Genomic DNA, 27712 nt, shown 5'->3' with positions numbered 1-27712 from the left:
GCGACCAGAATCACCGAGACGCCTTCCGCCGCGATCTTCCGAAGGACCTTGGGTAGGAGAGGGATGGGAGGGAATATGTATGGGCGCGCGAAGCCTCGCCAAGGAAGAACGAGGGCGTCGGCTCCGCAAGCTCCCGGATCCCTGGCCCTGGACAGATAGGCGGGGACCTTGTGATTGAATTTTGAGGCCATGAGGTCCACGTCCGGAATGCCCCAACGAAGGCAAATGGCCTCGAATACCTCCGGGTGAAGAGACCACTCGCCGGGGTCGACGGTGGTGCGACTGAGGAAGTCCGCCGCCCAATTGTCCACCCCTGGAATAAAAATTGCAGATAGGGCCGGGACGTGGGCTTCCGCCCAACGGAGAATGCTGGTGACCTCCCGCATCGCTGCAGCGCTGCGAGTGCCCCCCTGGTGGTTTATGTACGCCACGGCCGTGGCGTTGTCTGATTGTACACGAACTGGATGACCCTTCAGCAGATGAGTCCAGTGTCGTAGAGACAGAAGGGCCGCTCTCAGTTCCAGGACATTGATCGAGAGTTTGGACTCCGATGGAGACCAAATGCCCTGAACGGATCGGGGAGGAAACACGCCTCCCCAGCCCGAGAGACTGGCATCGGTTGTAACCACCAACCAGTTGAGTGGCAGAAAGGACCTGCCCAGAAGAGGGGACTGTAACCACCAGCGGAGAGATGACCGCACCGGAGGCGAAAGATGGAAGGGATGATCCAGAGACTGCGGCGATTTGTCCCAGGAGGAGAGGATCGCCCGTTGGAGAGGGCGGGAGTGAAACTGCGCAAATGGGATCGCCTCGAAACAGGCAACCATCTGCCCCAGTACCCGCATGCAGAAGCGGAAGGACGGTCGACGGTGGAGAAGGAGACCCCGAACCGCCCCACGGAGGATCAGACGTTTTTCCGAGGGAAGACGTACCTCCGCCGCTCCCGTGTCTAAAAGCATCCCCAGGAAGACGAGTTGTCTGGAGGGGGGAAGGGAGGACTTGGGGAAGTTGATGACCCAACCGAACCTCGCCAGAGTCTCTCGAGTGAGATCCACGCTGGCAACCGCTTGAGAAAGGGACGGAGCCTTGATGAGGATATCGTCCAAGTACGGTAGCAGAAAAACACCCCTGGAACGGAGTAAGGCTAAAACCGGGGCCAGGACCTTGGTGAACACCCGGGGGGCTGTTGCCAGTCCAAAGGGAAGGGCGACAAATTGGAAGTGGAGGTCCCCCACGGCGAATCGAAGGAAGCGATGGTGACACTGGGCTACCGGAACATGGAGGTAGGCATCCTGTATATCGATGGAAGACATGAAATCTCCCTGCTCCAGGGAAGCCACCGCGGAGCGGAGGGACTCCATCCGAAACCGTCGAAGGAGGAGAAAACGGTTGAGCTTTTTGAGGTCCAAAATGGGCCGCACCGAACCTCCCTTCTTGGGAACTACAAAGAGGTTCGAGTAGAACCCTTGGAATCTTTCCTCTAGAGGAACGGGGGTAATCACCCCCCTGTCCAGTAAGGCTTGAACGGCCGCGGAGAACGCAGCCGCGTCTTTCGGGTCTCGCGTGGGGCGGGAGCGAAAGAACCGATCCGGAGGGAAGGATGCAAATTCGATTTTGTATCCGGAGGACACAATTTCGAGGGCCCAGGCGTCCGAGACGTGAGCCATCCAGACGTCCTTGAAAAGGAGGAGCCGGCCCCCCACCCGGGTGGGTGGGGGCGCGCCTTCAGGCAGAGGACTGTTTTGCTGCGGGTGTGCGGGCAGCCTGCGGCTTGCGCCAGGAGGGCTGCGCCCGAAAAAACGGCTTCCTACGCTTGTCCTGGGGAGGAGCCGAAGCGGCAGCTGTGGTGGGAGCCCCAGAGGCCCTGCGGGAGGAGCGAAAACGAGACGCACCAGGGCGTCCGCGGGGGGCGCCCCTGGCTTGGGGTTGAGGAAGATGGGTGCTTTTACCACCCGTGGCCTCTGAAATAAGTTCGTCTAAGCGGACCCCGAAAAGGCGGGAACCCGCAAACGGTAGCCCCGCCAAGGAACGTTTGGAGGCAGCGTCCGCTTTCCAGACCTTCAGCCAGAGCTCCCTCCTGACGGCAACTGCCAGGGCGGAGGAGCGTGCAATAAGGGCTCCCGCATCAAGGGAGGCCTCACAGACAAAATTCCCGGCCCGAATAATAAGCTGGGCCAAGGAACGTAGGTCCTGGATGGGGATGTCCGAGTCCAACTCCTGTTCCAGCTGTGTACCCCAAGCAGAGATTGCTTTCCCTGCCCAAGCAGAGGCAAAAACCGGTCTGAGGGCAGAACCGGAGGCAGCAAAAATGCCCTTGGACAGGGTCTCCATGCGACGGTCCTCCGCTGACTGAAGAGAGGACCCGTCGGGAACAGGGATGGCCGTGTTCTTTGACAGCCGGGCCACAGGGGGGTCCACCTTGGGTGGGGAAGACCATGTGGCCACGACATCGGCTGGAAAAGGATAGCAAATGTCCAGCTTCTTTGGGTTGACAAAACGGGCGTCCGGGCGAGCCCAAGCCTTAGACACCACGGAGGAGAAATCAGAGTGGATTGGAAAGACTTTTGAGGCCTGCCTGGGTCTGATAAAGGAGACGCTAGCTGCGTCCGAGCTAGGGGGGTCATCCTGCACCTTAAAGGTGTCACGTATATCAGAGATGAGTTGACCCATCGCTGAGGCTAGCTTGGACGGCAGGGCCGAGTCCATTTCCAAATCTGAAGCCGCCAATTCACCTTCAGAGAGCGAATCCTTTGGAGAGGAGAGGCTCGTCTGGGTGCGCACGCGTGGCGGGGAGAGGGAGGCATCCGAGGAGGAGGCTCGCTCTACTCTAATACGCTTCTGAGAGTGCCTAGCTCGGGAGGGGTCACTAGGAGAGGGTGAACCCGCTGCAGCGGCAGAAGCAGTGGACCCGGAGGGCGCGACAGTCAGAGTGGCGTCCTGCGGGGTAGGTGGCCTGTCTATTAGGCGGCCCACGACATGAGTGAGGCTTTCCACGGCCTGGGACAGGGATCTAGCCCAGTCAGGCGGGTCAGAGGAAGCAGGGAGCGACACAGCGGGCGACTGAGGCTGCGGTGGAGCTCGGCATGCAGTACAGTGCGGATCAGACTGCCCCCCCGGGGAAAGGGTTCCCTACAAGCAGTACAGGCATGGTACCATGGCTTGGCGGCTGCAGAAGGGTCTGACATGGTGGAAAGATGTTGCACTTAAAAGTGAGAACCAAGCAACAGTACTGTGGCACGGAGGGGGTTAAACAGTCCTACCAGACCCGGAGATACAAGCGGCAGCTGTAATGGGGAACAGACTGAGGAGGCTGTGGAGGAGAGGCAGCGGCACGGAGCTGAATGGCTTCAGGATCGCACGGCAGAGAGATGAACCCGGAAGTAGCGGAGCGCAGCAGCACGGAGCTGAATGTGTAAGGAAGCTCCGCCCCCCCTCTGCCGCGCTGAAGCCGAAGCAGAGCCGCGCGCGCGCGGCAAAATGATTTTAACCCCCAAGGATGTTGAAGTGCCGGCCATGACATGGCGCCGTTCATGCCAGGAAAAACGGCTCCCACCGCGCCTAGATGTAGCAGACGGCTTGCAAGTCTGCAGCCGTCCCCTGTAAGGCAGCGTTCTAGGACTTGCCCAGATAAACTGCCCTCCAACTAAGCCCGGTAACGTCCCGAAATGCGGGGGGGGGGGGGGGGGGGGGGGGTTGTCCGGGATTGTAGCAGTGGCCATGTAACAGTGGCCATGTTGGTAGCAGCGGTGGGAGGGAGGAAGGGGAGGCTGGAGCAGCCACTCTCACCATACGCTGTCTTCGCCCTCAGTCCATCCAGCGGGGGTCGCCCCTTCAGCTCCTGGCACCGCGGTGGCAGGAAGCCGGGGGAGGGACTTGGCGTGCGGGCGACCCTGAGCTGGCGGGACGCAGGGGAGCGAGGCTGCCCTGGTCCACCTTGTCTTCTGTGGGGGAGGCGGCAGTGCGGAATTACCGGCACTGGCGCAACTCAACCCCGGGAGAAACAGAGGGGTCTAATGCACCTCTGTTGTCCCTGTAGGTAGAAAAAAACCGAGTTAAAAACAACAAATACGTAAAAATAAAAATCATAGGATAACAACCCTGCATAAGCAGGGGGTGTCTTGCCTCCTTGGACACTAAGCAAAAACTGGCAGTCTCTTCTCCAGGCTGAAGGGTATAGCTGATGGAGGAGGGGCTTACAGCTTTCGCTTAGTGTCACGCCTCCTAGGGAGCAGAGCTATACCCATGGTTTCCTGTGTCCCCCAAGGAATATGGGCGAGAAAAATACAATGCAACAGCTCTCTGCAAACCAAATAAAGTACAAAAAAATGTACGGACAATTGTCTTTAACCACTCCTGAAGACCGCCTGATGCTCTGTTACCAAGAGAAAATCTGAGCAGAGGTGTCCCTCGAGGCAGCGGATGGAACGCAGGGAAGGGTTGTCACCAGCCTCAGGCTTGTACTGGGAGTGACCCGAGGATGCCGAGGAGGAGCGGGACATGGTTGTGACAACCAGAGGTCGTCTGCGGCACCTAGCAGAGAGTGCTCCATCCGTGGAAGGGTCCCTGGGAGGGCAGAGGTGGCCGCAATCTTTGGTCAGGCAGTCGGTGCAGCGACTCTGCCAGACTGGGAGAGTCGGACAGGATTCCCTATGACTTGGGGCAGGGAAGAGGTCCGGTCAGGAGAGACCGACAGAGAAGTACTTCAGGTAGTCATGAGAGGGTCTGGGAGCGACTGCGCACAAACAGGGACAGGCTGACTACGTGGCAGCCCTTTATCGCCCTGGGCGCACCCAAATAAATGCGACACCCCCCCACTACCCAGCATAAGAAGTTTGTACCAAAAACTGTCTACTGGATCCCAGGGACAACCAAGATGTGCTGCAGCAGCTGCAGAATATCAAAGGACCCCCCTGCTGGCAAGATGGATGCTATTTCAACAGAACACAGCACCCAGAGGGTTAAAGCCCGCGCTTGGCTGACATAGGAGGAGCTCCTCCAGAAGCCGAGAGGAGCCAGCAAAAGACCGGGAAACAAGGGAAGGGGGCGGGAGAGAATGCGACCTAGGCGTGGAGGAAGCTGGGGCCTCGATTAATGAGGTGGCTGGAAAAGGTGCGCTGTCGGCGGGACGGAATCGCGGGAGGCCGGGGGTCCTCCGGAATGAAGAAAACTGGTGAGGGGGGCTTCTGAGGGGGAGCGACGCTCAGGGAGGGGAAAAACAGGGCAAAAGGAGAACCAGGGGCCCAGGGAAGGGGGGGGGGGGGGGGGTAGAGAAATGCGGCCTAGTCCCGGCAGAAGCCGGGGACTAAAGTAGATGGGAGGCCAGGGAGTGGACCGGCAGAGGCAGCAAAGGAAGAGGAATGACCAAGGAGAAGGGAAAAAGGAGGCCAGGAGGGAAAAGGAGGAAGGAAGAGGGCAGGGGGCCCTAGGAAAGTCCCCCTCCCTCTCCCGAGAGAGAAGGGATGGATCCCACCCCCTGGCCACAACATGGGGAGAGGTGGATTAACCTGGCAGCAGAGTTGAGAATAGAATGGAGGGAAGCGAGAACACTGGATGGGAGGCCAAAAGGAGGATGTTGCAGTAGTCCAGGCGGGAGATGAGGGCTGATTTTAGTTGACTCAGGGGTGAGGAAGGCACGAATACGAGAGATGTTCTTAAGTTGAAAACGGCAGGTGGAGGTGACGGTTTGGATGTGTGGCTTAAAAGGACAGGACAGAATACAATGTTACCCCTAGGCAGCGGGCCTGCGAGACTGGAGAAAGTGTTATGTTATTAACTGAGATGGACAGGTCAGTTAAGGAGGCTGAGCGACATGGCAGAAAGATCATGAATTCAGTTTTCTCCATGTTGAGTTTTAGGAAGCGGGAGGAGGAGAATGAAGATATTGCTGACAGACACACTGGTATTCTGGATAGGAGGGAAGCTACATCTGGGCCGGAGAGGTAGATTTGAGTCTCGTCAGCATAGAGGTGGTATAGAAAGCCATGTTACTCTATGAGCTGTCGCAAGCCGAATGTATAAGTGGAGAAAAGCAGGGGACCCAGGACAGACCCTTGAGGGACGCCCACAGAGAGGGGGCGTGATGAGGAGGTAGTGTATGAATGGGAAACACTGAAGGTTCTGTTGGTGAGGTACGAGGAGATCAAGGAGAGGGCTAGGTCTGACACCAAGAAAAGAGAGGATTTGTAGAAGAGTGGTCAATATAGTGTCAAAGGCAGAGGAAAGGTCAAGGAGGAGCACAGAGTAGTGACGTTTAGCTTTGGCAGCTAGCAGATCGTTAATGACTTTGGTTAGGGCAGTTTTAGTGCAGTGATTAGGTCTAAAACCGGATTGCACCTGATCAAAAAGTGAGTGGGATGAGAGGTGAGAGGACAATTCAAGATGTTCTAGGAGTTTGGACGCAAATGGGAGCAGTGAAATATGACGGTTGCATGTTTAAAAGAGGACAGGAAGATGCCAGTGGTTAGCGATAGGTTGAAGAGGTGGGTTAGGGCAGGGATAACTATAGTGGTGAGGTTAGGGATGAGGTGCGATGAGATTGGGTCAAGTGCACAGATGGTGAGGTGTGACTTGGAGACTAAGGCTACTTTTACACTAGCATTTTAGTTTTCCGGTATTGAGATCCGTCATAGAGGCTCAATACCGGAAAAAAACGCTTCCGTTTTGTCCCCATTCATTGTCAATGGGGACAAAACTGAACTGAACGGAATGCTCCAAAATGCATTCCGTTCCATTTAGTTGCGTTCCCATACCAGAAAGCAAACCGCAACATGTTGTGGTTTGCTTTCTGTCCTGAGATGTGAAGCAAGACGGATCCGGCATGACCCCCAATGCAAGTCAATGGGGACGGATCAGTTTTCTCTGCCACATTCTGCCACTATAGAAAACGGATCCGTCCTCCATTAACTTTTAATGGAGTTCATGACGGATCAGTCTTGGCAATCTTAAAGATAATACAACCGGATTCGTTCATAACGGATGCAGATCGTTGTATTATCAGTAACGGAAGCGTTTTTGCTGAACCCTGCCGGATCCAGTAACAACGCTAGTGTGAAAGTAGCCTTAGTTGGAAAGCTTTTCTTCTGTGTTGGTGGTAAACTGGGTTATGTGGGAAGAGCTTTGGGTGGCTGTTTAGGGGTGTTGTGGGGGTGTTTAAAGCTTTCACGTAAATATGAGGCAAAGTCTTCAGCTGAGATGAGGGGTGTGGGAAGGGGCACAGAATAGAGAGTTAAAGGTATTAAACAGTTGTTTGGGGTTATGGGAGAAAGATAATATGAGAGTAGTGGAGTAGTCCTGTTTAGAAGAGTGCAGACTTGAATTTGAGAACAGCTTCTTTGTACGAGATAAAGTCCTCCTTGGAGTGGGTTTTCTTCCAACGCTGTTCTGCGACTCTGGAAGTTTGTCTGTTTTTTTTGTCTGATAAGTGTACTAGGGTTGTCGACTGATTTGCTGGGTTCTGGTGTGTGTGAGAGGGATGACTGAGTCAAGGGCTGAAGTAATTGTGGTGGTGTACAAAGCAGCAACTGTGTCAGTGTCATGAATGGAAGATATGGTGGATAGTGGTGAGAGAGAGTCTGAGAGTGTGTGAATGGAGAGGTGTTTGAGATTTCTACGAGGGTAGATTACAAAAATGTTTAACATCAGTGTCCCTACACCATATAAAAAATAAGCTAAAAAGGACAATTAGACATTAAATTCAGGAAAATAATCAAAGCAAAACGTCCTTTAACTTGTGTAAGCCAGACATGAATATCTACTAAAAATTAGTTAATGTACTAACCTTGGGTTAATTTTTGCCTCCTCCATCATTTTCTTGAAGTCTTCCTTTGATTGCATAATCTTGTTTTTCTTTTCCCTCCTTTCCTCCTCTGCCCTTGTCTTGACATACTGATCAAACACCTATAAAGACACCAACGACAGGAGCATAAGCAGCATGTAGTGTAATAAATGTAAAAACATAGAAACTATGAAAGCATCAGGCTACAAAAAAATTCTAATTTATCACTGCAACTTCCCAATGACTAAAAGGGGACCTATCACCAGGGACATGCAGACCAATCTGCAGGCAGTATGTTATAGAGCTGGATAAGCTGAACAGATTGCAATATGGTTTTATGGAAAACGTTATTATACCATGGCATTTATTCAATAAAATCCCTGCTCTTTCAATACTTAGAAGTCCAGTGGATGGTCCTATTCAGAGCGACATCACGCACTGGAGCGGCTATGTACAATTTATTTATTTTTTATGATTGCATGTTACTCATTTTTGGCTAAAAATATTTTTTTCAATTGGCCTTTATTAAAAATATTCAGCTGTTCTGTCACAAAGGGTTAACTGTTTCTAGTTGTATGACTTGGTACTTTCACTTTGTGCCAGTCATCTAATAAACTTCTCTCTAAACTACTGAGATGTCAAACACTTAAAAGGGTTTTCTCCATCTCAGACAATGGGGGCATATTGCTAGGATATGCCCCCACATCTGGAAAAGTTATGTACAGAGCCAAGGTAGTAACCCCTCCCAGGCCAGAGAGGGGAGCAGAGGAATCCTGACATCCCACGGTGAAAGAGTGCCTGGCAGACAGTCCAGATGCTTGATGAACTTACTGAACATGCAGTTTGTAGGTGGGGGGCAGAGGTCCCTACAAAAACTAAAAGGGCGATTTATCACACTGTGCCTCTTTTTGGCGTACTAAAGTCGCAAATATTGTGTTTGTCACTTTTTAGACGTCACTTGCGACAGTTTCTGTTGCAAGTTGTTTTCTTGCCACTGAAAACGGGGCAGCAGCAAGTGACCTGATGGATTCCCATCTCTTGTATGGGATGACAGGTGCTTGTGACCGCCTTTGGGCCCAGGAGATGTGACTGAAGAGAAAAAGGAAGAAGAAAATGTTTAGCAGACCTGCACAGTAGGTATGTCTGCCTCCTACGGAGACTAAGCTAAAACTGATTAGCTCAGTGTCTGCAGGAGGGGTATAGCTGACGGGAGGAGCATCACCTGCTAATGGCAGCAGCTATACCCATGGTCTTATGTGTCCCCCAAGACACAAGCGAGAAACAGCGTTTTAATCAGGTGAACCCCAGCTATGTGTCTGTGAAAAGTTTGATAGGGAGGTGCCAGTGAAAGATTCCCTAAATATCACCTGAAGATGTGACCTGTACTGTCTAACAACTTTGGGTCTCTACATCCTACAAATATGCCTTTAGCCTGTCCAACCCTTCTAGGTAAAGAATCTGCCATGTGTTCCTTTACCTGTTTCCTTTCTTTCGGGTTGAGGAGTAAGTAACGAGGGTCAAATACGGTCTTGTGGAGCTCCTTTTCCCAAGTAGAAAATGCTGATACCTTCATAGTAAAAAACAAAGAAGAACCAGAGAATTAAGGTTGCTTATTAGAATAGTGAAATCGTGGGAGCCTCAGACAGAAGGCTTGTTTGTAAACCTATAGGACATCTGCTGAAAGGAGGACAGAGCAGAAACCCGTGATCAAGTTTTCATCACTAATGAATGACGACCAGTGGGAGGTTAGCACATTTTCAGCACTAATTGGCTTTAAACACTATCATTATTATATAGAGGCCCATAGAGCTAATAACTCATTAAAATAGCCACTACTGAGTGACATTTAGGAAGCACTTCAAAAGCAACCCTTGAAGATGTATAATGCGCCTTGTGAAGGTTGGAAACACATAACCCTTTCAATACCCAAAAGCAAGCAATGCGACTCTATTCATTGCAGGTCACTTTTGCTGTAAGTTTTAAAAGCACATTTGCACTACAAACATATGCCAAACACTTTTTAATAAATCCAATTAATCTATATAGCATTTTCTATAGTGACTGTAGTTTAAAGTGTTAATGAAGCTTTTTTTGAAGTGTATTTCTTTAACTAGATTCCTTAACAAAACAGAATGGTGCCCAACTACATCATAATCTTTACCATACTGAGTTTGCTCCCACACTGCTTATGTATGCTCACATTGTAAGGCTAAAATAGGGGAGCCGTGGCATTCTTTAAGCTGGAGTCACACAGCATAAAAAATCCACAATTACAACCACGTGTGTCAAGTATTTGGCCATTGATTTCACCCATTAAAAAAAGACAGTCTAGAGCGGAAATCTTTAAAATATAGCAAGCTGTGGTTTTCACATCGTCTAAAACAGGCTGATGCTCTCTTTTTTTTATTGTGGCTCACTTGTCTGCTTTGTTCTATAGACTGGGACACCATGAGCAAAGTCATCTCATCATTAGAGGGGGAGCAAGTTAATCCCTTATGGACAAAGTCTATTTTGGCCTTAAGGATGAAGCCCCATTTTTTAAACACTACTTGTCACTTTGTGATAACTTTGGAACACTTCTAGTGGGATTGACACCTTTTTTCATTGCATATTGTACTTTGTTAGTGGCAAATGTGGGTTGCTATGTTTTGTGTTTGTCTAGAAATTTAACAAAAATTTGGAAAAAGTTACAATTTGCAAGATGTTCATGACAGATTGTCATACCACACGTGGTTTTAATATTTTTCATGTGTCTACTTTACGTTGGCAAGTTTTTAATTTTAATTCATTTTATGGGGACACGGCAGGTGACATAATGGAACACATACTCCAAATTTATCACCCCGATTCTGCAGTTTTTAGAAATATCCCATATGTGGTACTAGAATGCTACTTGAATCAAATACGACCTCAGGATTGAAGGAGCACCTTGCGGATTTTGGGTCTCCTTTTTTTAAGGAATTTTTTGGGGGTACATAGGACTTTTTGATCACTTTTTATTTCAGTTTTGGGAAGGTGAGGTGAGCAAAAACTGCAATTCTGTCACTGTTTATTATTATTCCCCAAGCGGTATATATGATATTCTGTGGGCCGATACGATTATGGTGATATCAAATTTATATATTTTTTATGCTCTGATCCTTTTGCATAATAAATAAAAAAAATCTGTATTTTGCATTGCCATATACTTACAATCATAACACTTATTTTTCCGTCAATGTAGTTGTATAGGGGGTTGTTTTTGTGGGGCGGGCTTTAGTTTTTAATGATAGCTATTGCGAAACATATGACTTTTTTAAACGCTTTTTGAGAGGCGAGTCGGGCAAAAATAATTAAAAAGTAATTGTCAGTATTTTTTATTTTTGGGGGAAATTATATATATATATATATATATATATATATATATATATATATATATATATATATATATATATATATATAAAATATGATAGCTTTATTCTGCGGGTTGATACAATTATGGCGATACCAAATTTATACAGGTTTATTTCCAGTTTTACTACTTTATCATAAAATCGCTTTTAAGAATATTTTTTTTTCTTTGCATTGCCACACCTAAGGCTCAATTTAAATTTTTCTGGCAGGCAGCTGTGTGAGGGCTGGTTTTTTACGCGACGGGCTGTAGTTTTTATGTTTTGTTTACAGCATTCACTGCAAGTCAATTAATATGATTCTTTTTCAGATCAGGTCATTATGGGTGTGGCAATGCCAATTTTGTGTTGGTTATATTAGTATTATTTAACCAATTATAACAGTATATACGGGGAAAAACACATTTTAGGCTGGGTTCACATCATGTTTTTGTCTTACATTTAATGCATACAAAAAATGTATCCGTTAAGAGACTCCCTTTAACTCTTCAAAGTGTCCTGGTTACAGCAAAGCAGTTCCCATTCACACTAGACCAGAATCTGTGACGTGGACAAGACTGGCATGACTGCTGAGAGCCTGTGGTCACATGCCTTTCACACACAATACCCCTGATGCCACTAATCTGCCAGCTGCGGTGATGTGCATGTACACAGTACATCACTTCCGGTCTGGCGGGGACAGGAGCCACTATGCTAACCCAGGGACACATTGCAAAAATTATTTTTTTGCTATTAAATCCTCCCCAAGAGTCCTGCAAACTTTATTGAGTTAGAGGAAAGTCATCCAAACACAATGCTATAGGTAGCCCAGGACAATTATCTCATCTGTTTGGGGATATCCCAACCCTCCCTTATTGGCAGAAGTCCAAAGAAAGAAGGACTGGACATGCTGAGTTTCAACATGCCCTATATTTGTTATGCCAGTAGATAAGTGGCTGCCGGAGGAGTCTTACAGCAGCTTATTCCATTTTCCCATTGAAAACACAAGCTCAGCCAAGCATACATGTATATGGGGGAGACAGGACAAATAGCCATAAAACAAACAAGCCATTGAATGTGTATAGGCAGCTTACGTTGCAACTACTGTAACCTAACAGACCACTGCACTTACAGAAGTGCATGTATCAGCTGGATGTGAAAAAGCGTCACATATTTTGTTACCACAAACTAAAAACGGTGAAAAGTCCCAAACACACCCATGAAAAAACAGTGATCTCTAATGTTGGATACATAGAGATTTCTCCTTTTATCATTTTATAATAAATCGACCTAACAGTATACCACCGATTTATAAGATGGAACGAACCCTTTAAATGGAAGAAAGCAACTGGTTACCGTAGAATAAAAAAGCCTGTTACTGAAGATTTAGTGATTCATATGCAAAAATCAGAAAAGATTTATATACATCTCAAAAGATGATTTTCTAACCCCTCTCTCCAGCAACATATCTCTAAACTGTTTCATTCGAGCATCCAGTGGAACGATGGCTCGCTCACGGGCAGCTTTAATTTCAGCATCCATAGCAGTTTCTTTGTCTGACTCGGTTTCTTCTTTTCTAGAAAAAATAAGAAAAAGGAGAAACGTGTAGATGTTTACAGGCTTACAAGAAGGTTTGCCCAAAAAACAAATCCTATCATTGCAATAGCTGTCTACTGGTTTCTGCTACAAATTTGTCTGACCCATACCGACATGCTGTAAGGGTACTTCATGAGAACTAGCATTTGTCAATGTGAAGAGTGATTTTCCTACCCAGGAGCCTGCTGTGTAAAGTTCTTTCAATTAATTTAAGTCAATGCCACAGAAGAGATGCTTTTTATTTCTACTACTGCACAGAAAATATTTAGGTTACATTCGCACAACTTTACTTCCCGGCCGTGTAAGATTGACATTTTTGGCAGATCCACTCATTTCTATTGGGCTGCAAAAAATGCAGGCAAGACATGGACATCATCCATCTGCTGTCCGCTTCTGTGAGGCCGTGCCACGAATTATAGAGCATGTCCTTTTCTTGTCCGTTTTGCAGACGAGAATAGGCATTTTTATAACAGAGCTCGCAATAAGTGTGGGATAGACACAGACTGCATCTGCATTTTGCGGATCTACAATTTGTGGACCATTAGAGGTCACATGCCACGTACAGCAACATCACTGCTGTAGTCTGAAAACAAACACAAACCAATGCAGCAGCACTGTAAGTGGAATAAGAGGAGTCTTTTTTTTTTTTTTACTATTTTATCACATCAATTCTTTGGGGATAATTTCTAATGCGCTAGACACCCCCTTAATTAGATGACAGCACTGCATGAAAGCCTAAACTAGACAAACTCACTTCCTCTTCTTCGCTTTTATGGGTTCATCATCATTAGCATCTTCGGCTGATTCATGATCTTCTTTGACTGCCAAACAAAAAAAAAAACATGAACTATACTAAACATAAAAAAAATAAAATAAGGAGATTTTTTGTGAAACTCACCTGTAAAATCTTTTTCTCGTCTTTTCCATTGGGGGACACAGGCCATGGGTATAGCTTAGAGGTATTAGTAGGAGGGACACTATGCAAATATAAAAGAGAGCTCCTCCTCCTCAGGATATACCCCCAGGAGGAACTCAGGCGTTGCAAAAACAGTAGGAGAAGGAGACAAGAAAAAATAATGGAAGCCATCAGACCAAAGCCCATGAGGTCCAACCACAAACAGAACTGAACTGAAAAACCCCCCTGCAACAGGCAGAATTCAACAGGACACCCCCAATGGAAAAGACGAGAAAAAGATTTTACAGGCGAGTTTCACAAAAAATCTCCTTTTCTCTTACTTTTTTCCATTGGGGGACACAGACCATGGGACGTCCCAAAGCAGTCCATGGGGTGGGAAAAAATATCAACACCGCCAGGAGGAACGTCCAACGGTCAAACAGGAACCACAGCCTGCAAAACCCTGCGGCCAAAGACAGCATCAGCCGAAGCCAGCGAATGCAGCTGATAAAACTTCGTAAAAGTATGTAAGGACGACCAGGTGGCCGCCTTACACAGCTGAGACGCAGAGGCACGATTGCGCCTTGCCCAGGAAGCTCCCACCGCCCTAGTGGAGTGAGCGGTAATCCGAGCCGGGGGAACCCTACAACGAGCGCGATAAGCCGCGGAGATAGTCGAGCGGATCAATCGCGCCACAGTGACCTTGGAGGCCGCCAGACCCTTACGAGGTCCCTCAGGAATCACAAAGAGGGAGTCTGAACGGCGGACGGAGGCGGTAGCCGTCAGATACACCTTCAGGGCCCGGACGACATCCAGGGAATGGAGAGCGCGTTCCTTGGAGTTTGCCGGAGAAGGACAAAAGGAGGGCAGGACAAGATCCTCGTTAAGGTGGAAGGGAGAGACCACCTTGGGCAAAAAGGAGGGAACCGGACAGAGCACCACCTTATCCTGGTGAAAAACCAGAAAAGGCTCCTGGCAGGAAAGTGCGGCCAGCTCCGATACCCGCCTGATGGAAGTTATGGCCACAAGGAAGACCACTTTCCAGGTGAGAAAAGTGAGGGAAACCTCCCTCAGAGGCTCGAACGGGGCCGTCTGGAGGGCACGCAGGACTAAGTTCAGATCCCAAGGAGGTAAAGGGGGGACGTATGGAGGGACCGAACTTGACCCTTCAGGGAGCTCAACGACAGTCCCATCTCGAGTCCGGACTGAAGAAACCAGAGTACCATCGGGATGGAAAAACGAAGGGGAGGAAAACCCGAGTTCTCACAAAAGGCAAGGAAGGCCTTCCAGGTACGATAGTAAATCCGGGAGGAAGCCGGCTTCCTCGCTCTGATCATGGTTCTAATCACTGAATCCGAGAACCCCCTCCTCTTCAGGATGGCGGTTTCAACAGCCACACCGTTAAACAAAGTGACTGTAAATTCCGGCGGAAGAGCGGGCCCTGAGACAGCAGATCTTCTCTGTCGGAAAGAGGCCATGGGGCGTCCGCCAGCATCCGAGCCACGTCAGAGAACCATGCGCGGCGAGGCCAATCCGGGGCGATGAGAACGGTCGGAATCCCTTCCGCCTCGATCTTGCGTAGAACCTTCGGCAGCAGAGGAAGTGGAGGGAAGACAGAGGAGGCTGAAGTCCTGCCACGGAGACACTAGCGCGTCCACCCCGTACGCCTTCGGATCCCGGACACGAGCCAGGAACACCGGGAGCTTGTTGTTGAGCCTGGACGCCATCAAGTCCACATCCGGACGGCCCCACTGGCGGCAGACGTCATCGAATACCTCCGGATGCAGAGACCACTCGCCTGGATCCACCTTGTTGCGGCTTAGAAAGTCCGCTGTCCAGTTGTCTACTCCTGGAATGTATACCGCTGACCACACCGGAACGTGAGACTCCGCCCCCAGCAGAATTTTCCTCACCTCCTGCATCACCGCCCGGCTGCGTGTCTTGCCTTGATGGTTTATGTAAGCCACAGCCGTGGCATTGTCCGACTGAATCCTTACCGGGCGGCCGGTAAGGAGAGGAGTCCAATGGGAGAGGGAGTGGAAAATCGCTCTCAGCTCCAGGATGTTGATCGGGAGGCGAGATTCCGCCTCCGACCAAACCCCCTGAACCGTGCGGGACAGGAGAACGCCGCCCCAACCCAGAAGGCTGGCATCGGTGGTGACGATCGTCCAGGAGGAAAGATCTTCCAGAAGTCAGGTTCATAGGGGACAGCCACCAGGGAAGAGCCGCCCGAACCCGCAGAGACAGGCGGATGTGAGAGTCCAGACCACGAGAGGTCTTGTCCCAGAGGGAAAGGATCTCCTGTTGGAGCGAACGAGTGTGAAACTGGGCATATGGTACGGCCCGAAAGAGGCTACCATAAGACCCAGGACCTGCATGCACTCCCGGATGGAGAGAAACGGGGAGCGCAGCAGGTGCGACACTGCCCTCTGGATCTGGGAGGACTTGGAGACTGGAAGAAACACTTTGGCGGCCGAGGTATCCAAAACCATCCCCCAGAAAAGAGAGCTTCTGGGACGGGAGGAGAGAGGATTTTGGGAAGTTGATCAGCCAGCCGAACTGTTCCAGAGTCTGAACAGTGATCCGGACGCTGTACTCGGCCTGTGGAAGCGAGGGGGCCTTTATCAGGATGTCGTCCAGTTAGGGCAGCAAAGGAATGCCCCTGGTGCGAAGAAGCGCCATGAGTGGCGCTAGGATCTTGGTAAAGACCCGAGGGGCGGTTGCTAACCCGAAAGGAAGGGCGACAAACGGATAGTGCCTGCCACCAATAGCGAAGCGCAGGAATCGTTGGTGAGATTCTGCGATCGGGACATGCAGATAGGCGTCCTGGATGTCTACATTCGCGAGGAACTCCCCTGGAAGAAGAGAAACAATAACAGAGCGGAGGGATTCCATTCGAAACCTCCGCATTAGCAGACACTTGTTGAGCAGCTTTAGATCCAGGATCAGACACACCGACCCCTCCTTCTTTGGGACCACGAACAGGTTTGAATAGAAACCTGTGCCCTGTTCCTCTGGGGAAACTGGGGTAATAACACCCCGGTCCAGAAGGGAGGAAACTGCCATCAAGAGGTCCGAGGCTCGGGCCGGATCCCTCGGAATGCGAGAAGGGAAATAACGTTCCGGCAGCGAATTCTATCTTGTGACCTGATGTTACAATTTCTAGAGCCCATGCGTCCTGAACATGAGCCCTCCAAACCTGATGATAAGAGAGCAGGCAGCCCCCCACCACGAGGGGTGGGGGCGCCCCTTCATGCGGAAGACTGCTTGGGAGCAGCAGGGCGGGCCGACTGTGCCCTCTGGTGCCAGGAAGGCTGGGGCTTGAAGGAGGGCTTTTTGCGGGAGTCCTGAGACCCCCCCAGCGGAGGAAGCAGGCGACGTCCTACTAGACGAGAAGCGGCGAAAGGACTGGTACCGGGAGCCGGAGGACCTGGTCCGAAAAGTGCGCTTGGACCTGGTTTGGGGAAGATGAGTGCTCTTGCCCCCAGTGGCGGCAGAGATGAACTGGTCCAGCTGAGCCCCAAAAAGTCTGGAACCACCAAAAGGGGAGATTAGCGAGGGAACGTTTGGAAGAGGCGTCGGCGTCCCACACCTTTAACCAGACCTCTCTGCGCTGAATGACCGAGATGGCTGACATGCGGGCAAAGACGGAAGCAATGTCCATGGAAGCTTCGCAAAGGAACTTAGAAGCCTGAGACATCTGGCGAACCAAATCCAGTGTGTCAGTAGACGCATCTTGTTCCGCCAGGTCTTGGTGGTGGAGCTGCAACCACACAGAGAGGGCTTTGGCCACCCATGCTGAGGCAAAAGCAGGTCGCAGGGACGTGCCTGCCAGTGAGAAAATGGACTTGGAAAGAGAGTCTATGCGCCTGTCTACACCGTCCTGCAAAGAGGAGCCGTCTAAGACAGGGAGGGCAGTGTTATTGGCTAATATGGCCACCGGGGGATCCACCTTGGGGGGAGAAGACCACTTCTCCACACTGTCAGCCGGAAAAGGATAAAGCGTATCCATGCGTTTGGTGGCAGAGAACTTTTGATTAGGACGGTCCCAGGCCCTGGATATGACCGTGGAAAATTCCTCATGGACCGGAAACGCGGCAGCCTCCGGCTTCTTGGACGGAAAAAGGGCGAACTCCCGACTAGTGGAAGGAGGAGAATCCCCTTGGGAGATTAAAAGTGTCTCGGACAGCCGCCACTAAGTCAGCCACCATTGTGGAGAGCTTAGGCGAGGGGTCCCGCTCCATTACCTCGTCCGAGCCGGACAATTCTCCTTCAGACTTGCGCTCCCTGGGGGGGGGGGGCGGGGGATAGAGTCGTCCGAACGCGCCTGTAGGCGAGGGGGGGAAATGGAGTCATCCGAGGAGGGATGCTGCCGCTCACGCTGCCTCTTAGTAGTCAGGCGTCCTCTGAGGGAACCACTGAGAGGAAATGGAGTGGTTGGCGCCACAGGATTGGAAACTGCCATACGTTCCATAAAAGACATGGCTGCCTTGGCGACTAAGGCCAAGTCAGCGGCCGCGCTGGACATGGCAGATGCCCAAGTGGGAACCGCAGGCTCCGCAGGGACAGGGGGGGGAACTGGACTGGGCAAGAGAAGGATGATCCTGTCCAGGGGCAGGGCAGGAGGCACAGATACCAGAGACAGAAAGCGGCAGAAGACACTTCATACAGGACCCCATTGGGATCTGAGAAGAGGTCTTGGCCGTCTGAGAAGAGGACTTGGCAGATTTAAGGGGGGCCCCAGGCTTAGGCATGATGGCAACCACAAGCAGATACAGCAAGAAAAAAGGGCTAAAAGGTCCTACCACCCAGGCAACAGCACAGACGTCCACCGGAGGAGCAGAGAGCAGCCAGGAGCTTCTCAGGAAGCGGGGGAAGACGCCAGAGCGAAGCACGAGGCTCTGCCCCCAGGACGCGTCAGAGGCGCGAAAAGAGCGCGCTTTAAGAAAGAAGACGTCCGACGCCTAAAAGCGGCGTGGCGGGGGTTAATAAAGGCCGGTGGTTGACCCCCAGTGTCTGCGGCCCTCAGAATAAGCCCCTAATCAGCGCTGGCGTTTTAGGCACCGGCGGATAAAGAGAAAAGCAGTGATAAGGGTCCCAGCAGGTATAGTGCCTCCAGATGCCCCTTCCAGAACGAAACACCCATCTCCCCTCACTCAGTCGGCCCATCCATTCCCCAAGATATCTGATCAGCCAGCCGCCACCAAATCCCATAAGGAGGGGGGGGCCGGAGGGGAAGCCATACTTATCTACTCCTGCAGTCTTCGCCCTCTGTTCTGGACCAGCAGGGCTCACCTCTTCAGACATCTGACTCCCTGAGTACAGTGCTCTGGATGGAGGGCAGAAGCAGGTGACCCAGAACCTGGTGGGATGCCGGAGCTAACAGGTCGAGCCCGGATCCGCTTGTCTTCTTGGGGGAAAATGGAGGCAGCCAGGCAGCGTCCAACAGAGGGCGGCGGGCACTCCACGGGGGACCAGTAAGGCGCAATGCCGACCTGTGTCCCCCTCTAGAAAGAAAATAACAAAAAGGAGTAGAATCAATAAGTGTCATCCTCCTTCACCAGACACTAAGCAAAGACTGAGTTCCTCCTGGTGGTATAGCCCGAGGAGGAGGAGCTTTCTTTTATATTTGCATAGTGTCCATCCTACTAATACCTCTAAGCTATACCCATGGTCTGTGTCCCCCAATGGAAAAAAGTACGAGAAAAAATAGACACCAGCTAAAACTGCTCACATCAGCATTCTGTATGACTTAATAAAGTTGTCTCACAAAAACTACTCTACATTTTTCAAACCAGCTGCTGGATCTGAATACTTTGCAATTGCAAAATTAAAAACACAGCATAGCCACTGAGTTATCCAATATAATGTATCTGTATAGCGCCACCTGTGGTTTGTTGTTCTGTCCTTCTACTGCCGCCATCCTCATCTTTTATTAGAAGCTGTAACAGTTACAAGGAGACAGCTGCTGCAGAAAAAACAAGCGCCCTGAGAAAGGACATGTCCCTGAGCTGGCAGCTTGAAAAACATCCAGTAGAGTGATGGGAGCAATGAATAGGGGGGGCTCTAGATGCTTGTGAGATACAGGGCTGGTTCTGGCTTTGTCATTTTTGTGTATTTTTTTACACTAATCATAGGATCACCCCTCTATGGCTACTTTCACACCTGCGTTTAGGTGCGGATACGTCTGGTGTCTGCACAGACGGATCCGCACCTATAAAGCAAACGCTTGTATCCGTTCGCATTACCATGAACAAAAAAAATATTTTTTTTTTTGTTCATGATAATGCAAACGGATCCGTTTTGACTTACATTGAAAGTCAATGGGAGGCGGATCCATTTTCAATTGCACCATATTGTGTCAGTAAAAACGGATCCGTCCCTATGGACTTACATTGTAAGTCAGGACGGATCCGTTTGGCTCAGTTTCGTCAGACGGACATCAAAACGCTGCAAGCAGCATTTTGGTGTCCGCCTCCAGAGCGGAATGGAGGCAAACTGATGCATTCTGAACGGATTCTTATCCATTCAGAATGCATTGGGGCTGAACTGATCCGTTTTGGGCCGCATGTGAGAGCCTTAAAACGGATCTCACAGGCGGACCCAGAAACGGCAGTGTGAAAGTAGCCTAACCAAACATACAGGTAATGCTCAAATTTTCTGCAACAGTATACAGCTAGAAAATTCTGGCTTACTTCTTGGAAGCCGATTTCATACAATAAAAATAAGAACACTCCTTGGAGAGAAAAAAAGCAGAAACTATAACTACCTGATTATTATTATTTTTTTACAATTACTACACAAGCATCATAGATAAAGGAAAGCATGAGGAGGTAGGCACGTTTAAAAAAGAATCCATTAAGGTAAAGTAAACCACTGGGCGCTGTTAACTCACAATATTTTTTGTCATCTTCTAATCCTCTCTTATGTGGAGGCTCCTGAATGATTTTGTCTACATCAGCTCTTCCAATGAGATCTTCCGGCCTGTCCCACATCGAGAGACGTGTGGTGGGATTGTAGAAGAAGACTCGTTCATCGCCTGTCCACACCACACACCTAAAAACAGAACAGTAACATTTAAGCAGTAATAAGGCATAAAAGGTAACAAATCTGTAATGTGTTCCTACCCAGGTGTAACCCAAGCCAGTCATATTACCACAGAGCTGATTAACTGTAAAGCACCATATACATATTGATGCTATATAAAAGTTATCGTGGCTCTATAGAAGCCGAGTGCTTACGGTAATATATGCATGATTAATTCAAGGCAGCATTGCTTTTTTTTTTTTTTTTTTTTTAACTATGCAGAGAACCTATTACTTACATGACATGGCATCTATTTTATGTAAATTATCCTTAAAGTGCACCTCTTGCTTCAGTTGACTTTTTAGAATACGCAATCGTGTGTGTACATAAGGAATAACTTTATATGACCATTATATGAATTGCATCCTGCATTGTTGACATGACAGTGCCTATTTAATTACCGTATAATGAAACGTAACTCAACTTTATAACTTGTGTGTTAATTTCTCATGGATTTTAAGTCCTCTGCTTGCATCACCTAGATTGACACCCAAAAGGCTACAAAACCCTGTCTTTATGTTCACGTGAAGAGCTCATGATACATGCTTAAAGAGTAATGTCACATTGAATATACAGTATGATCTGTAGACCGCATATTTAAGAGCAGGAGCCGCTTAGCAGATTGATTTATCGTTTCATGGGAAAAGATTCAGTATTAGGGCTGATGCATACGATACCTATAATTAGTGTTAAGCAAAGCGAGATTCGGATACTTCATCCAAAGTCGCTTCATTCAAAACTTCAGAATAATACTGTATGGAGACTCGTCTCCGTACAGTATTAGAATGTATGGACTCCGATGAGCTGAAGTTAGTTATTCACAAAGTCATGCGTGAATTTGTTGAATAACTTCGGTAATTGATTTTTCAAGTGGATTTTTCGAATATGTCTTATCAGAAAGAAATGTCTAGGTCTCATGTTGTCAGGTGTATACTTCGACCAATTGCTATCCTGTTTTGACATATGCTTTGAATCTGTCTTGAGATGGACAAGCTCACGGACGGATCGTATTACGCATGTCAATACAAGTCTATGGAGAGGGGAGTGAACTGGAGCATGACTAAGAAGAGAAGGAGACACACTAAGGCTACTTTCACACTAGCGTTCGGAGCGGGTCCGTCTGATGTTTCATCAGACGGATCCGCTCCTATAATGCAGACGTTTGCATCCGTTCAGAACGGATCCGTCTACATTATAGTTTAGAAAAATTTCTAAGTGTGAAAGTAGCCTGAGCGGATCCGTCCAGACTTTACATTGAAAGTCAATGGGGGCGGATCCGTTTGAAGATTGAGCCATAAAGTGTCATCTTCAAACGGATCCGTCCCCATTGACTTACATTGTAAGTCTGGACGGATCCGCTCGCCTCCGCACGGCCAGGCGGACACCCAAACGCTGCAAGCAGTGTTCAGGTGTCCGCTCACGGAGCGGAGGCTGAACGCTGGCAGACGGATGCATTCTGAGCGGATCCGCCTCCACTGAGAATGTATTAGGGCCGGACGGCTGCGTTCAGGGCCGCTTGTGAGCCCCTTCAAACGGAGCTCACGAGCGGACACCTGAACGCAGGTGTGAAAGTAGCCTAAGACTGCACAGCTACATAGGAAGTTTAAATCTTAGCACAAGTGCTAAATTCACAAGCTTACAGGTCAGTACTTCTCTGTAATGTCCTCCATGATCTTGGGGCTGCCTGTGAGCGAGTTAGAGAATGTTAGGGAGCAGATTCTCCTCTACTTTTTGTGTGCAGTGTACATTCGTGGCCAAAAGTTTTGAGAATTACATAAATATTGGAAATTGGAAAAGTTGCTGCTTAAGTTTTTATAATAGCAATTTGCATATACTCCAGAATGTTATGAAGAGTGATCAGATGAATTGCATAGTCCTTCTTTGCCATGAAAATTAACTTAATCCCCAAAAAAAATTTCCACTGCATTTCATTGCTGTCATTAAAGGACCTGCTGAGATCATTTCAGTAATCGTCTTGTTAACTCAGGTGAGAATGTTGACTAGCACAAGGCTGGAGATCATTATGTCAGGCTGATTGGGTTAAAATGGCAGACTTGACATGTTAAAAGGAGAATGATGCTTGAAATCATTGTTCTTCTATTGTTAACCATGGTGACTTGCAAAGAAACGCGTGCAGCCATCATTGCGTTGCATAAAAATGGCTTCACAGGCAAGGATATTGTGGCTACTAAGATTGCACCTCAATCAACAATTTATAGGATCATCAAGAACTTCAAGGAAAGAGGTTCAATTCTTGTTAAGAAGGCTTCAGGGCGTCCAAGAAAGTCCAGCAAGCGCCAGGATCGTCTCCTAAAGAGGATTCAGCTGCGGGATCGGAGTGCCACCAGTGCAGAGCTTGCTCAGGAATGGCAGCAGGCAGGTGTGAGCGCATCTGCACGCACAGTGAGGCGAAGACTTTTGGAAGATGGCCTGGTGTCAAGAAGGCCAGCAAAGAAGCCACTTCTCTCCAAAAAAAACATCAGGGACAGATTGATCTTCTGCAGAAAGTATGGTGAATGGACTGCTGAGGACTGGGGCAAAGTCATATTCTCTGATGAAGCCTCTTTCCGATTGTTTGGGGCATCTGGAAAAAGGCTTGTCCGGAGAAGAAAAGGTGAGCGCTACCATCAGTCCTGTGTCATGCCAACAGTAAAGCATCCTGAGACCATTCATGTGTGGGGTTGCTTCTCATCCAAGGGAGTGGGTGCTCATTCACAATTTTGCCCAAAAACACAGCCATGAATAAAGAATGGTACCAAAACACCCTCCAACAGCAACTTCTTCCAACAATCCAACAACAGTTTGGTGAAGAACAATGCATTTTCCAGCACGATGGAGCACCGTGCCATAAGGCAAAAGTGATAACTAAGTGGCTTGGGGACCAAAACGTTGACATTTTGGGTCCATGGCCTGGAAACTCCCCAGATCTTAATCCCATTGAGAACTTGTGGTCAATCCTCAAGAGCCGGGTGGACAAACAAAAACCCACTAATTCTGACAAACTCCAAGAAGTGATTATGAAAGAATGGGTTGCTATCAGTCAGGAATTGGCCCAGAAGTTGATTGAGAGCATGCCCAGTCGAATTGCAGAGGTCCTGAAAAAGAAGGGCCAATACTGCAAATACTGACTCTTTGCATAAATGTCATGTAATTGTCGATAAAAGCCTTTGAAACGTATGAAGTGCGTGTAATTATATTTCACTACATCACAGAAACAACTGAAACAATGATCTAAAAGCAGTTTAGCAGCAAACTTTGTGAAAACTAATATTTGTGTCATTCTCAAAACTTTTGGCCACGACTGTATAGCAGCTGGTCTCCATCCACCAGATCTAGGAGAACTGCAAACTAAATATTCAGTATGCACAGAGGAAAACTGCTAAAAATGCCACAACAAGTGATATAATGGCCAGAAGCAAGGTTGATCCTCATGTACGCGCACTGTACTGTTGATTAATGCAGACTTTGTTGAAAGTTTAGTTACGCTTTAAATCAAATTTTTATGGTAAACATTTTTAATTAATTTTTGGTGATGCCATTTTTAATTTTCAATGTCACCATCTATATTAAAAGGAAATACTAAAATCCTGCATTGTTTTGTCTGTGCAGATCACTTTTCATCATCACTGGCAGGATTACAATGAAAGATAACACCTCTGTATACATAACATATACGCTTAGGATCCCAGTGGGCTGTCCTACTAAGCCTAACAGGGCATTCTCAAAATGGCTTTCAATAACTGATTGAACCACCCACATGACTCCTAAGCTCAGAATGACCAGATATTTAAATGAATATATAAATAATCACACACACACACAAATCTGATCAGCTCCTCCTGCTCCATAACCTGCTGCCTGCATATTGCACTGCATATCCATTATGACAGGTTCCCTTTAAAGGGGTATTCCCATCTCAGACATTTGGGAGGCATATCGATAGGAAATGCCCCCATTGTCTGATGGGTGCGGGTCCCACCTCTGGGACCAGCACCTAAATCGAGAACGGATCCCTGAAAGTTGTGGAGGGCGCACTACTCATGCGCAGCCGCCCTCCATTAATTTCTATGGGGCCGCTGAAAATAGCCATTGGCCCTATGGAAATAAAAGGGCACGGTGCGCACCCATTTACTTCTATGGGGAGAACGCTTGGTGGTGGCCAGACCCCAGAAAACCCAGGGTCCTCCGGCCACCACATTCACCACTCCGTTCTCTGTGTAGGTGTGGGTCCCAGAGGTAGGACCCGCACTATCAGATAATGGAGGCATACATTGTCTGAGATAGGAATACACCTTTAAGCTTTGACACCAGAACATTGTAAAACTTTATTTTATAACAAAGGTATTGAATATTATACTGACAGCTCTGCAATGGTTTCTGAGAACAGATTGAGAAAACTCGTGCAGCAGATTTCACCTTGACCATCACAAAGTACTCATATTCTGATATTATGGCAAATAAGATATTGCCTGGATATCACACTGGTAGAGACCGACAAGGAAAGAAAATTCTCTAGTTTGCTACCATTTCCTACTTATACAGCGGTAGGCAGCCAACCTTCAACACAATGATAAGACTAAGGGTATGTAAGGATTTTGGCCTGGTCTCCACCACAGATTTTGCATGGCATGTCTGCTAAAAACATCCTCCCACTGTGTTCACACTCGGCAGTTCATGGGGCCGAGAATTTTTCATGTGTGGTTTTCCAGACGGTGCCTAGGATGCTAGCCATAAACATTCAACAACAACTGATCTTCAGGTGGCTACCTCTCCTGACTTCTTTCAGACTGCCCCATACCTATAAAAGGTTCAAGTTCAGCCGAGCAAGTATGTACTGTCAAAGGGCAGGAGAAAGCCACTGCCAGACACCTCTGGTGGCAGCTTTTCCCATTGGAGAAGGATCAGGTGAAAAATATGCACTTCATACAGTCCTTCTCTCACCCATCATCAGTCGGGGGAAAGTTGGGAGCTCTCGATACACATTAGACTGTTGGCTTAAACCACTGTTCTAGGCAAGTTTGGCCAACAAAACACTAATATATATGGCAGCCTTAATAGACAAAGCAGCCACTTAAGGTGGATTTAGATGAACCAATAATCGTCCAGATTATCGGGAATGACTGTTCCTGCAAACGCATGTTATTGATAATCTGCTCATCTAAATGTGCCCCCAATGAACGAGCAAAACGCTCGTTCATCGGGTGATCCTGTCATTTGTGCAGGCACCACCAATCATCATTTCTGGGCAGCAGATCATGTGGTCTAAACAGCCATCTACTGCTCAAATACAATGATTCTGTATGGGGACGAGGGATCCATATAGCAACCACTCACCCTCATACTGTGGGTATACATGCAGCCGTCTCCTTCACTGAGCAGGCAGCCGACTCTCAGGAAGGAACGCTTTCTTCCTGACAGTCGGCTGCTCCATCTGCCCGTCTGAAACCACCTTTCGTCAAACTAATGACAACAGGGAATTTTGGGCACATATATAATGTACTAGTCTGACATTTCTATCTTCTATGCAGATTCTAGGGCCTTAATTCAACTAACACTCAAAAGTACTCAAAATGTGTTTTGTCCACAATAAAGTGCTCAACGCAGAGGGTCCTGCTGCAGGGTCCCAACAAAAAGTATAGACTGGAAGAAGCAACACAGTTGACTAAATGGTTTTACTTGTCTAGCATGTGATAAAAATTAGGCACTTACTTTGATATACTGTGAATCTTGTAATTTTTCATCTGTTTTACTGAACAAGACCATTGTTTATATTTTAGCATAATATACAGTAACTGAAATGCTTCTAGAAATTAAAGGGGTTTTGTAGGCTCCTGATATTGATGACCTATACTCAGAGGGAGCCCGACAACATGCACCCCCACCAATCAGCTGTTCCCTGCAGCCTCTGGCGCAGGAACTAGCATTTTGAATTGAACAGCAAGGACAGCTCCGTCCAAATTGTAGGGACTGCGCTTGGTTACTGCAGCTCAGCTCCCGTTCACTTCAATGGGAGCTGAGGTGCAGTAACTCAGTAGCCTACTACAGTCTGAGAGGAGCAGTGCTTCCTTCTCCATTTAAAGAGCTAGTTCCTGTGCTGGAGGGAACAGCTGATGGTGAGGGTGTCGCACCCTCACCAATCAGATATTAATGACCTATACTGAGGATCGTCATCAATATTAGGAGCCTGGAAAACCCCTTTAAAGCTGAGCACAGACTAAATCCTGATGCACAGGGCAACAATCAGCTGCATTTACATGAACAATTATTCTCTCTGTATGGAGATTAATTGTCCCCATTGCCGCTGTTTGACCCAATGCCGATTGATTGTTGCAGAACATCCCCGTTCACACAGGGTGATGTGCTGGCGACAAAGATTTTGTGTGCCACATGAAAGATGAGATGACCTGAGCAGTTTGTGTTTTCTTGGGCAGCAATTTTACCTGGGGCAATTATCAGGGATGAGCATTCGTACAAAAGTTTGTCCCAGAAAATTGTCCCAAACCTCAGCCCATGTATAAGAGACCTTTGATAACTGTTGGACAGCCTTTTGTTAGGCTCGGTTCACTTTTTAATGAGCCCCAAGTTTTCCATATGTATAAGGAAAGCTCAAGTCATATGTGCCCAAGATATCCGTAGCGCTCTAGTCATCTGACAGGGCAAAAGAGTGTCCTTTCCGCCTACGTCAGACTGGTATATGTTGGTACAGTACAGGCAGAAGAATTTTTTCAACAATAGGAGTCAATGCTTGGTGTATGCCACTTCATGACTATACAGTGGAATACATTAGTGCCTCCCGTAAAAAGTATGCAACAGGCAGTACTCCTGCTGTATACGTCTGATGAATGGCTTAGATGTGAAGTGAACAAAGCCTTACTAATGAATTAGAATAACTTCTGGTGTTGAGAGTACAGACAACCCACAACACTACTGATGTCTTGAGGGAAAGGCAGGTAGCGTTTGCATGCATCTCAACTGACAGGATTACTGGCAGGC

General features: G+C 48.3%; 1 protein-coding gene across 3 annotated transcripts in view; it reads right to left on the bottom strand.

The window, feature by feature from the left end:
- Window positions 1-27712, bottom strand: part of TCERG1 (transcription elongation regulator 1) — an 86432-nt gene that overhangs the window by 38249 nt on the left and 20471 nt on the right. For all 3 annotated transcript variants that reach the window (XM_040406190.1, XM_040406206.1, XM_040406197.1), the window contains 5 exons: window positions 20529-20689; window positions 13493-13559; window positions 12592-12718; window positions 9252-9341; window positions 7778-7896 (listed from right to left, as the gene is read on the bottom strand). In XM_040406190.1, the coding sequence (XP_040262124.1) occupies window positions 7778-7896; window positions 9252-9341; window positions 12592-12718; window positions 13493-13559; window positions 20529-20689 (564 nt within the window). The remainder of the gene's footprint in view (window positions 1-7777; window positions 7897-9251; window positions 9342-12591; window positions 12719-13492; window positions 13560-20528; window positions 20690-27712) is intronic.

Source organism: Bufo bufo, chromosome 1, assembly GCF_905171765.1.
Source record: "Bufo bufo chromosome 1, aBufBuf1.1, whole genome shotgun sequence".
Lineage (NCBI taxonomy): Eukaryota > Metazoa > Chordata > Amphibia > Anura > Bufonidae > Bufo > Bufo bufo.
The sequence above is the reverse complement of the archived record's forward strand: the minus strand, read 5'-3'. Positions and strand labels throughout refer to the sequence as shown.